The 10,948-nt window shown below is 40.1% G+C and overlaps 1 protein-coding gene across 1 annotated transcript in view; it reads left to right on the plus strand.

Annotated features, from left to right (window-relative positions):
• Nucleotides 1-4,456: 4,456 nt before the first annotated feature.
• LOC103360557 (myosin-4-like) overlaps nt 4,457-10,948 on the plus strand; it is a 14,969-nt gene continuing 8,477 nt past the window's right edge. Inside the window, exons 1-22 of the mRNA XM_008286351.1 lie at nt 4,457-4,478; nt 4,610-4,663; nt 4,912-5,127; nt 6,297-6,440; nt 6,526-6,682; nt 6,777-6,804; nt 6,892-7,003; nt 7,088-7,180; nt 7,290-7,353; nt 7,436-7,534; nt 7,619-7,722; nt 8,194-8,332; nt 8,432-8,550; nt 8,736-8,885; nt 9,067-9,237; nt 9,322-9,628; nt 9,784-9,854; nt 9,993-10,080; nt 10,152-10,269; nt 10,345-10,468; nt 10,552-10,688; nt 10,859-10,945. Coding sequence (XP_008284573.1) covers nt 4,924-5,127; nt 6,297-6,440; nt 6,526-6,682; nt 6,777-6,804; nt 6,892-7,003; nt 7,088-7,180; nt 7,290-7,353; nt 7,436-7,534; nt 7,619-7,722; nt 8,194-8,332; nt 8,432-8,550; nt 8,736-8,885; nt 9,067-9,237; nt 9,322-9,628; nt 9,784-9,854; nt 9,993-10,080; nt 10,152-10,269; nt 10,345-10,468; nt 10,552-10,688; nt 10,859-10,945 — 2,516 coding nt within the window. The 5' untranslated portion in view covers nt 4,457-4,478; nt 4,610-4,663; nt 4,912-4,923. The remainder of the gene's footprint in view (nt 4,479-4,609; nt 4,664-4,911; nt 5,128-6,296; nt 6,441-6,525; nt 6,683-6,776; nt 6,805-6,891; nt 7,004-7,087; nt 7,181-7,289; nt 7,354-7,435; nt 7,535-7,618; nt 7,723-8,193; nt 8,333-8,431; nt 8,551-8,735; nt 8,886-9,066; nt 9,238-9,321; nt 9,629-9,783; nt 9,855-9,992; nt 10,081-10,151; nt 10,270-10,344; nt 10,469-10,551; nt 10,689-10,858; nt 10,946-10,948) is intronic.

Genomic DNA, 10,948 nt, shown 5'->3' on the forward strand with positions numbered 1-10,948 from the left:
CTTCGTTAGTGACCTTTCTATCTAGTTCACTTATTGTCTTGCAAATTAGGTTAACAAAATGCACATTTAGCCCGTTAATGATAAATGAACAAAAAAGCTAACAATGCATCTGACACAATGAATTTTTCTTCTACTCAGTCCATTTGATTGTTTGTTTTGAAAGGACACTGAATGGAGGATTAAAGCACAGCCCATAAAAACTGCTTCTGTGGTTCTGGGAGATCTTTTAAAAATTGGGAGAAAAAAGCCAGATAATGTCAACAGAAAGCCCACGTCACAACCTGGTGCTGTGGGCTTTCAAAGAAGTGAGCACTTAGGAGGCAGGACAGATCTAATAAAAGATGGTGCTGAGGATTATGGTCAATGTAGGATCCAGTTTATTTTCAGAGCTGCCACAACATTAAAACCATCAGCTTCATACTGTGTAGGTCCCACTTGTGCTGCCAAAACTATTGTGACCCTTCGGGGCACAGACATGGGACGTCTGGCGGTGTCCTGTGTTGTTTGACACCAGGACTGCAGCAGTGGATTATTGGGGTCCTGAGGTTTCCTCCTGAGTGGTTTCTGTGGTGTGGAGGGGTACACGGGGCGAGGCCGCTGCATGCCGTCTAAGAATACCATTGTCTAGGGGGGCGTGCTCGATCTGCAGCAGTGTTTAGGTGGGTGGCCTGTTTCAAAGTAGCCTAAAATCCACATGAATGCCAGGATCTTGGACCTCCTGGCAGCATATTGCATTGTAACAAGATTATCAGTGTTATTCACGTCACCTGTCAGTGGTTTTAATCTTGTGGCTGAACGCTGTACAGTCAGGCCTGCTGCTTTTGATGTTCACCATTCATCTTTTAATCTGTCGTTCGTGAGTTTCTGAACTTTTGGGAAGTGCAGCGCTTCACTGCCCAAGTGCCACTTTAACAAGGCTATAATTACTGATGGCTCAGTGAATTAATTAATAAATGTCTATACTGGGCGCGTTACATCAGCGGCCAACAGGAGGTGACACATAAGCATCTTGTGACAGAACCCTGCGACCGGCGAGATTGGTTGTATTTCTAGCGATGCTCTCAGTAGGTTATACAAGACCTGCCCTGTATTAATTTAAAGAAGCTTATATTTAAGTTAACTGTGAACTCTGTGTACAAAGAAAATTGGTTTTAATGTGATAAAAACTGTATTTCAAAGAAAAAGATCGACACACCTCTCATCACAAGCAGACACATCACAGCTGTGACACATCTATGGAGGAGTGAGAGTGTCAAATTACAAAAATAAATCAATAAAAGAATAATAAAATAAAAGTGGAAATACAAAAAAGAATAAATATTATTTAAAAAAAATTGTGTGGCAATATTAGGCAATATTAATCAGAAATGAATCCATAGAAGAAAAGGATAATAAAAGTAGAAATATAAGGACAGATAAATAAAATAATAAAAATAATAAAAAGATTTTATTTTATTTTATTATTTTTTAACTTTTACATTTTTTATTTGTGTTTTTAATTATTTTTAATTGATTTTTTTCATTTGTTTTATTTTTATTATTTTTTCATTTTCTTATTTATTTACTTTTAAATTTTTTTTATTTTTGTAATGTTGCTTTAGGAAATATGCACAGAAAAATGTGCGCAACAACATTTCTACTGCACACATTTTTTGCACATATTTCCTTTGCTTTTAAAGTGACATTATTAAAAAAATTGAAAAATTAAAAAAATGAAAACAATAATGAAAAAATTATACTTAAAAAAAATAAATTAAAAAATAATAAAACAAATTGATAAATTAAAAATTGCCATATTATTTATTTTTAATTTATTTATTCTTCCTTTTATTTCCACTTTTATTTTATTATTCTTTCATTGATTTATTTTTGTAGTGTGGCACTCTCACTACTCCATACACATCACAGGCAGAGTTAACAACATGTATGCATGCATAAAACTTTTAACTATGAGTCACGATTTGTGCAAAAAAGTTTTGATTTGTAAATGTGTCGCACCATATTTAAGTTAGACAGTCAGTCAGTTTGTTGTTTTTGTATTAGAAATTAGGTTAGCAAGCTTAATATAGTTTAATATAATGTTTAACATCAACAGTCGGTGTAAATTGGTGAAGTGGTGTAATGTTAAGCGACCAGAGGACGATAATGACAGAGAAGCTGGTAACATAAGCAGCATGTTTACACCTTTGCAACTTGAGGCTCCCTCTGGTGTTTATAAGATACCAGTGACCCCCACCGCCAACATTAAGACATGCATTCGTGTGACAGTTATTAACACCACAAGGAACTGACAGCTACTCAAACACCCAGAGCAGCAATATAGAAAAGCTCCTTTCAGGGTGCAAATGGTAAGAATCAGCCAACAATTATCAACTTGTGACATAAAGGTCAGTTAGTTTACCTTTTTTAGATTACTAACATGATTTGCTCAGCGGCACGACGATGCCAAATTTCATTTGCATGAAGCCATTAGCTTCGAAAATATCATTTATGAGCAAGAGATTGTTGGAGACAGTCAGCCTCACCTTCTTACATCCTAATCTCAGAGTTCTGACAAATATCCAGAGCATAAAAACAAAGCTCGGACCTAATTTTAACAAACAACACACAAATCTTGCCAATAACAAAATGTCCTGACATTCTTCAAAATCTAAGTGTTTATAATCAGTATATATTTTTAATACATCTTAATGTGAGCATGCATTAAAAGACAACATTTCAACTTGCATCCCCAGCATGAACAACCACAAAGCGATCAAAAACAGCCGCATAATGAAATTCTTTAAAAGCAAAACATATCCTTGAGACAGGTTGATTCACAGGTTGCACCATTAACAAGGTCAATGTACACATCTTGGTTTCCAAAAAACAAAACACAGATGATCAGTTTGCCTTTCTCATCTCCCAAGTTTGATTCAAAATAGTCTAAATGACATGACACAGCAGATAACGTATTCAAATTCAGAGTTTACGGTTAGTGTTTACATGCAACTACTAATGAAATCTGAAAAATAGCAACAGGTACAACACCTTTCTACAAAAAAATCATAATAACTAAATTATAAATAACTGCAAAATCAAAACTACGGTTGATATATATAACTAGAAAAGTACTTACAAACATGGATGCTACTCTAAGTGCATATCCATGCTCTTAGTGGTCAGCCATTGGACTGGAATGTTACTCAACACTCACCTTGGTTTATTATCTCGAGCCCAGTTGTTGCTCTTTGACAAATGAAGAAACTGACAGACGTAGATCAAAAGGCCGTAAAAACACAATAAGCCTCTTGAGCATGTGGCATTTGGCTTGAGTATCAACACAAGCCGGGTGCTATATTTGAGTTTTGCCCTAATAAGACAGAAGATTTCGGAGCAGGTATCGTGTGACACATGTTCACTGAAGACAGAGGCTCATTATATCTTGTGGGTAAGCGCTTTAGAATTTCTTCTTCTTCTTCACTGCTGTAAGTTGATCCTTTTTCCAATGGAAACACCGTCTAATGGTTGTCTACCCACACTTTTAAATTGTGCTTGCTGTGTGTCATAGTCTTGGCAAAATTTTTTATAGATTTACCATCTATGCCAACATCTTCAGTCGACGTCCAACAAACAAAACAGCTTAACGTCCCTAAAAATGCTCAGAGAAACATGGTGAACTTTCATCGACATGGGAAATCCCTAATCATGAGGTCATTTTTAAAAGACAAAAAGGAAGAAGAGCTGGCATCCGTCGCTCAGCTGCTCCACATTTAGGGATTGTCTCAGTCCCCCTTGTGTATCCCCTAAGAACAAGAATAAGAACAGCTGTTGGCGCTGTTGTGAGAGGTAATCCCTCTGCAATCCTTCCTTTTCTTTAAAGCTCATTGGCACTCATTTCATTTTTTAATAATTTCTGACTTGTAAGGACCGTGAAACAGTATATCAGTGACTTTTTAAAGCTTCTCCAAAGCATAGCAAAGAAGCTCTACTGTTGTGCCAGAGCACATTATAAAGATGCATTAGTCACACCTTTGGACTGTCTGTAACCGCTGACTTAACTCTGACCAGGAACTGAACCAACTTCACATCTGTGCATCCTCAGAAACACAGACAGAGCCAAACTCTCATCTGCATGCTTGCATCATATTTCAAAAAACACATGCATGGAGCTGAAGATGTTACGCTCATCTTTACATTTTCCAACAACAAATACAGGCGATGCTAATGGCAACACAATAATCTCATTATGTGCCAGTAATCACGGGTTTTTTTTAAAAATGAAATTTAAATTCCCAACCAATTTTAAACTCGTCAGTCATCTGGTATGACGGACATCACATAAACTTTGTAATGGCATGGATAGAGGGAAGAATTTCTGCACGAGCATAACACCACACGACATGACCAAATACAGCAACACCCACAAGATAGGCCCCCATCACTCCAGATAAAAGGAGCAGCAGACCCCCGTCACCATGCACAGCCATCCAGCAAAGGTAAGTTTCCTCCAGGCATCACAGAAAAAATATGCCAACATTGTGTTTCAAATATAAAATCATCAAAATATTTTCAGATTAATTTTTTTTTAAAGGATAATAGAGTTAAAGTGTTATTTTTTCCCCCCCAGAAGTCTGCACTGAAGCTTGCAACAAACCCTCCTGCTCACCTGGTGTGCTCCAAGGTAAACTAGATTCATAGAATGAGAATAAGTACTAGGAAATATGTGCTACTCTTATGAGCATCACAACTTTTTGGTACCTGTTAAAGGTGGGACAACCTGTATTTAAGCCTTCTTAATGGCAGGGCAATGACTTGACTGCATTGCTGTCACTAATTAGACACAGAAGAAGTTACTACCAGAGAACCCATCTGTCTACTTATGTCTGGCTTTTAAGATAAATGACAGTTATCTTGTTTCCTCACTTGCAGTAAAGGGTCATCATGAGTGGGGACCCGGAAATGGAGTGTTTCGGCCCGGCGGCCGTTTACCTCCGCAAGCCAGAAAAAGAACGACTCGAGGCTCAAAACACCCCCTTTGATGCTAAAACCGCCTATTTTGTGACTGAACCCAAGGAGATGTACCTTAAAGGGAAGCTGGTTAAGAGAGAGGGCGGCAAAGCCTCCGTGGACACTCTGTGTGGGAAGGTGAGAAGGCAGCACTGGAATAAACAGCTTATAGGTTGATGTAGTGTCTGGACTGGATGCATTAGTGCACCATTGCTAAAATGAGTGGCATTGTCTTGCAGCCATAGTTCCCCTGGTATAAATATAACAGCACCTCAGCTTCCCAACACAACATTTCTTACTAAGCAGCATTCAGATAGTGAGAAGAATCCGAATTAAGCTCAAGCGATATTGTTATTCCGAGCAAAGAGCAGCTTTCCAAGCATCAAACAAAACTAGAATGAAGCTTTCTTTAGGGCACTCTAACACGCTTTGCTGAAAGTAGATCAGTTGTATCCAAAGCACAACCAGGCAGACCAAAAGTCACCAAACCGTCAGAAGATCAAGACATCGAGCTTCGTTCGCTGAGATGGAAAAAACTTCACGAAGGATGCAACAATCCACAAAATCACTTCTTAAGAGTTGAACAAGGCCAAAAGCTTGAGGTGGCCGAAGATACACAAGCACCGTGGATGACTGGGAAAGTCCAGATTTAAGGGTGGTGGTAGTCAGAGAAGGGTGTATCTAAGGAGATAAACAGAACAGAGAACGATCCCACGGTGTATAAACCCACAGTGAAACATGGTGGTGGGAATGTTCAAGGACTTTCTGATGCTCTGGAGTTGGATGCCTGCACTGAAGTGACTTCATCCTTCAGTGACTTGTGTCACTCTGTGGTTTGCACCACAGTAGAGAAGGATTCATATTGCAGCAGGACAATGACCTCAAGCACGTCGTAAGCTTTGGAAAGAAGGCCGTGGAGTCACCTGATCTCAACCCCGCTGACATTTACGGCGACAGTTAAAGACAGAGAAAGTCAAGCATTTCTGGCATCATTAGAAGCGACTCCTACATCAGTAAGTCATGCAGAGACAACGTGGGTCATCAGGTTTTGCACCCCCTTGTGGAGTCAGTGCAGCTTGCTGTCATCCAAACAAAAGAGGGAAACACTGACTTTCAGCTTTGCATACCCAAGCTGACATTTGTGGTGGAAACATTTTGGATTAATGTAAAACAAGCATCTTTACAGTTTTTCTGCCTTTTGGACACACTGTTTATATCATGTTTCATCATTGGTCTGCAGAGGACAAATGATTCATTTAAGACAAGCGCGTACGACTCTTTTAAAACCTTTTCTGTGTCGTTGACAGTCTATCACCGTGAAAGACGATGAAATCTTCCCCATGAACCCTCCGAAGTTCGATAAGATCGAGGACATGGCCATGATGACCCACCTCAGTGAGCCTGCTGTGCTGTATAACCTCAAAGAGCGCTATGCAGCCTGGATGATCTACGTGAGTTTGACACGATGATCTCATCAGTATATGAATCAGGATGATGACTGCAGAGAGCTGTGAATGATGCTCTCCGTCTCCACAGACCTACTCGGGGCTGTTCTGCGTCACCGTGAACCCCTACAAGTGGCTCCCGGTGTACGATGCAGCAGTGGTTGCAGGATACAGGGGCAAGAAGAGGATTGAAGCTCCACCCCACATCTTCTCCATCTCTGATAACGCCTATCAGTTCATGCTCCAAGGTATCAATCATTCTGTCAGCGATTGCGTGTTCAGAAACTCAGACTGCCATAGTTCAGAACTCCTGACAGCTATATGTGATTCTGATGCCTACAGATAGAGAAAACCAGTCAATCCTGATTACGTAAGTATCAACAAATGTCATATGATTGGGTATTTCCAAAAACAGTAATGATTTCTTAATGATATCTGAACACACTCCTCAACCCAGCGGAGAATCCGGTGCAGGAAAGACTGTCAACACCAAACGTGTCATCCAGTACTTTGCGACAATCGCAGTGGCTGGAGGCAAGAAAGCTGAGCCGACTCCTGGTAAAATGCAGGTACGCAAAGTTGCACAATGTTTATATGAACTCTAACAATTAAACAAAGGATTGTTAGACTGACTAAATGAATGCTGTCTGTAGGGGTCGCTGGAGGATCAGATCATTGCGGCAAACCCCCTGTTGGAAGCTTATGGTAACGCCAAGACTGTGAGGAACGACAACTCTTCACGTTTTGTAAGTTATTGTGATGATTTTCCATCCATTTGAAATCATTAGTAATTAGTTGTGACAATCATGCGCTGTAGCAAACTTTCATTTTTGATATCAATCTGCTTGTGGACAGGGAAAATTCATTAGGATTCACTTTGGGTCAACTGGAAAGCTGGCTTCAGCTGATATTGAAACATGTAAGCATTTAAATAATCATCTTTCTTTTTTTTTTTTTAAAGAGAGATTTCCTGTAATTATTCACAACTTAAATCCAAATAGATCTGCTGGAGAAGTCTCGAGTGACGTTCCAGCTGTCTGCTGAGAGGAGCTACCACATCTTCTATCAGCTCATGACAGGCCACAAACCTGAGCTCATAGGTGAGCACTGGAGCCACATAGGACGTAGTTTTATAGATGCTTCACCTGAATCTGTACATTGAAGCATGTTCATTGTTTTTTCAGAGGCTCTTCTCATCACCACCAACCCTTTTGACTATCACATGGTCAGTCAGGGTGAAATCACTGTCAAGAGTATCAATGACGTTGAAGAATTCATCGCTACTGATGTGAGTACAACTTTATTTATTACAACTATGTCTGACCAGGCTTATTATGACTTTCATGACTATGACTTATAGTTATATAAAATGCTCATCAGTGCAATCCAATAATATATCCCTGTGATAAATCCTACCTCTATGAAGCTTACTGAGAATTTGTCTGTAAAAGGTGAATTCAGCTCTGTGGTAAACTTTCAGGCTGTCATTTAATGTGTGCTGCAGTGAACTATACTGCATGCAAAGGGAGAAAAATATTTATGATGGTCCGATAACCCTTCAGGTTTTAGCAGTATGGTACACCGACCCGTGTCTTTCTTGAGAAACTTTTGTTTTCTTATTTTATCGTAGATTAGATCTACCTGAATGTTAGTCCGTAGCTTTATTAACATAAATCAGTTTTATTATCAATTAGCTTCTTTTCACTTAAAAAAACAACTAATCTGTTTGTGTATTTTAAACTCATTCGTCACATCACAGACAGCCATTGACATCCTGGGCTTCACTGCAGAAGAGAAAGCGAGCATGTACAAGCTGACCGGTGCTGTGATGCATCACGGAAACATGAAGTTCAAGCAGAAGCAGCGAGAGGAGCAGGCTGAGCCCGATGGCACTGAGGGTACGAAGCCACTTGAAAGAGGAGCTTTGATTTATAGGTACATCTATGACTTTATCATATCATGTGTTTTAAAGACTACTGTTTGTGTTCTTCTTTCAGTGGCAGATAAAATCGCCTACCTCATGGGCCTGAACTCTGCTGATCTGCTAAAAGCACTGTGCTACCCAAGAGTTAAGGTTGGGAATGAGTTTGTGACCAAAGGCCAAACTGTTCCTCAGGTACAGATGAATAAGACACTTGTACATTGGTAATACCGTTCTCACTTAAGTTCACAATGTAACCAAAGCTACTTACCCGTACAGTTGTTGCCCCCCTCAACCCCCGTCCCCCCCTTTTTTTAAAAAAAAACTCAGTTTACTTCTAACATCCTTGTCAATATTGTACAATTCATCTGTACATGCAGGTGAACAATGCCGTCATGGCTCTCTGCAAGTCTGTCTATGAGAAGATGTTCTTGTGGATGGTCGTCAGAATCAATGAGATGCTGGACACCAAACAGCCGAGGCAGTTCTTCATCGGTGTGCTCGACATTGCTGGCTTTGAGATCTTTGATGTAAGTTTGGTGATACAGTTAAATATTTGTTTTGTTTTTTTAATGTATAATGCCTCAAAAAAATATTTGTATATAATGTATATAATTGTATATAATATTTGAATCATCAATGAGCAAATTATATGGGTTTGATACAAATAAATATTAAATTGTATTCCACCTTTCTCCTGTTAATATTCAGTTCAACAGCTTGGAGCAGCTGTGCATCAACTTCACCAATGAAAAGCTGCAACAGTTTTTCAACCATCACATGTTTGTCCTGGAGCAAGAAGAGTACAAGAAAGAGGGCATTGAATGGGAGTTCATTGACTTTGGCATGGACTTGGCTGCCTGCATTGAGCTTATTGAGAAGGTACTGCAGGAGAAATGTTAACTATGAAGACAAGTAATGTTATCTCTACCAGATTAAAAATGTTGTGCTTTGTGTTATCAACAGCCAATGGGCATCTTCTCCATCCTTGAAGAGGAGTGCATGTTCCCCAAGGCGACAGACATGACCTTCAAGAACAAGCTGTACGACCAGCATCTTGGAAAAAGTGCTCCCTTCCAGAAGCCAAAGCCGGCCAAAGGCAAAGCCGAGGCCCATTTCTCTCTGGTGCACTATGCCGGCACTGTCGACTACAACGTTGTTGGATGGCTGGACAAGAACAAGGACCCCCTGAATGACTCTGTGGTGCAGCTCTACCAGAAGTCTTCAGCGAAGCTGCTGGCATTCCTATATGCATCTCACGCCTCAGCAGAAGGTAACGATCACAACAGAATTATGAGTTTCTATCATTTTTATTAAATTTCATGGTGCATCAGTTTTGTATGTTGGTGGCGAAACAGAATACTGTTTATATAAAATGTTTTAAATCAGTTGTAAGTAAGTAATTGACTTTTATTCGTCATGTTACAGCTGAAGGAGGCAGCAAGAAAGGTGGCAAGAAGAAAGGTGGGTCTTTCCAGACTGTATCGGCGCTGTTCAGGGTGAGCAACACAAACAACTGCCTCGTTGCCTAACTGCGTCTGTACACCTTCTAATTTCAGATGCAAATAAAGGTAGCACTTAGAGCTAACAGGATTTATTTATGAGTATGTCACAATCCATATTTTTCCATATTTCAGGAGAATTTGGGCAAACTGATGACCAACTTGAGGAGCACTCATCCTCATTTTGTACGTTGTCTGATTCCAAATGAATCGAAGACTCCTGGTAGGTTTAATAATAATTTATGAAGCATCGTTAATTATGCAACACAAAACTGAATTTAGCATGACTCTAAGGTCTCATGGAGAACTTCCTGGTCATCCACCAACTGAGGTGTAACGGTGTGCTGGAGGGCATCAGGATCTGCAGGAAGGGTTTCCCCAGCAGAATCCTCTACGGTGACTTCAAGCAGAGGTGAGTATGGATGAACCACATTTCACCCAATTTTGTGATCAGTTATTTTTCAACAATCAATTCATCTCCTTTCAGATACAAAGTATTGAATGCCAGCGTCATCCCTGAGGGACAATTCATTGACAACAAAAAGGCTTCAGAGAAGCTCTTGGGCTCTATTAACGTTGACCACACTCAGTACAAATTCGGACACACAAAGGTAACTTGATGTGTTTCTTTAAAACTGCTGCTAAATTCTGATGCTGCCAGTGAGCTTCACCATTTTGTACCACTGTTTTCCAGGTGTTCTTCAAAGCTGGTCTGCTGGGTACCCTGGAGGAGATGCGAGATGAAAAACTTGCCATCCTGGTCACGATGACTCAGGCCCTTTGCAGGGGTTTCCTCATGAGGAGAGAGTTTGTCAAGATGATGGAGCGCAGGTACTGCAGACGTTTTAGGTTTACACATCCAACCAGAGCTGTGTAATCGTAGATGACAACCTGAATGTCATGTCTGAGCCAACTATGTGTTTTGGGGTTCAACCCATCCTTGTTGTTGCAGCTTTCAAAATCTGAAAAAAATCAATTTCCCTCAATTCTGCCATCCCCAGGGAGGCGATTTTCTCCATCCAGTACAACATCCGCGCATTCATGAATGTCAAAACCTGGCCATGGATGAAGCTGTACTTCAAGATCAAGCC

This window comes from Stegastes partitus, unplaced genomic scaffold, assembly GCF_000690725.1.
Source record: "Stegastes partitus isolate 25-593 unplaced genomic scaffold, Stegastes_partitus-1.0.2 Scaffold10, whole genome shotgun sequence".
Taxonomy (NCBI): Eukaryota; Metazoa; Chordata; class Actinopteri; family Pomacentridae; genus Stegastes; species Stegastes partitus.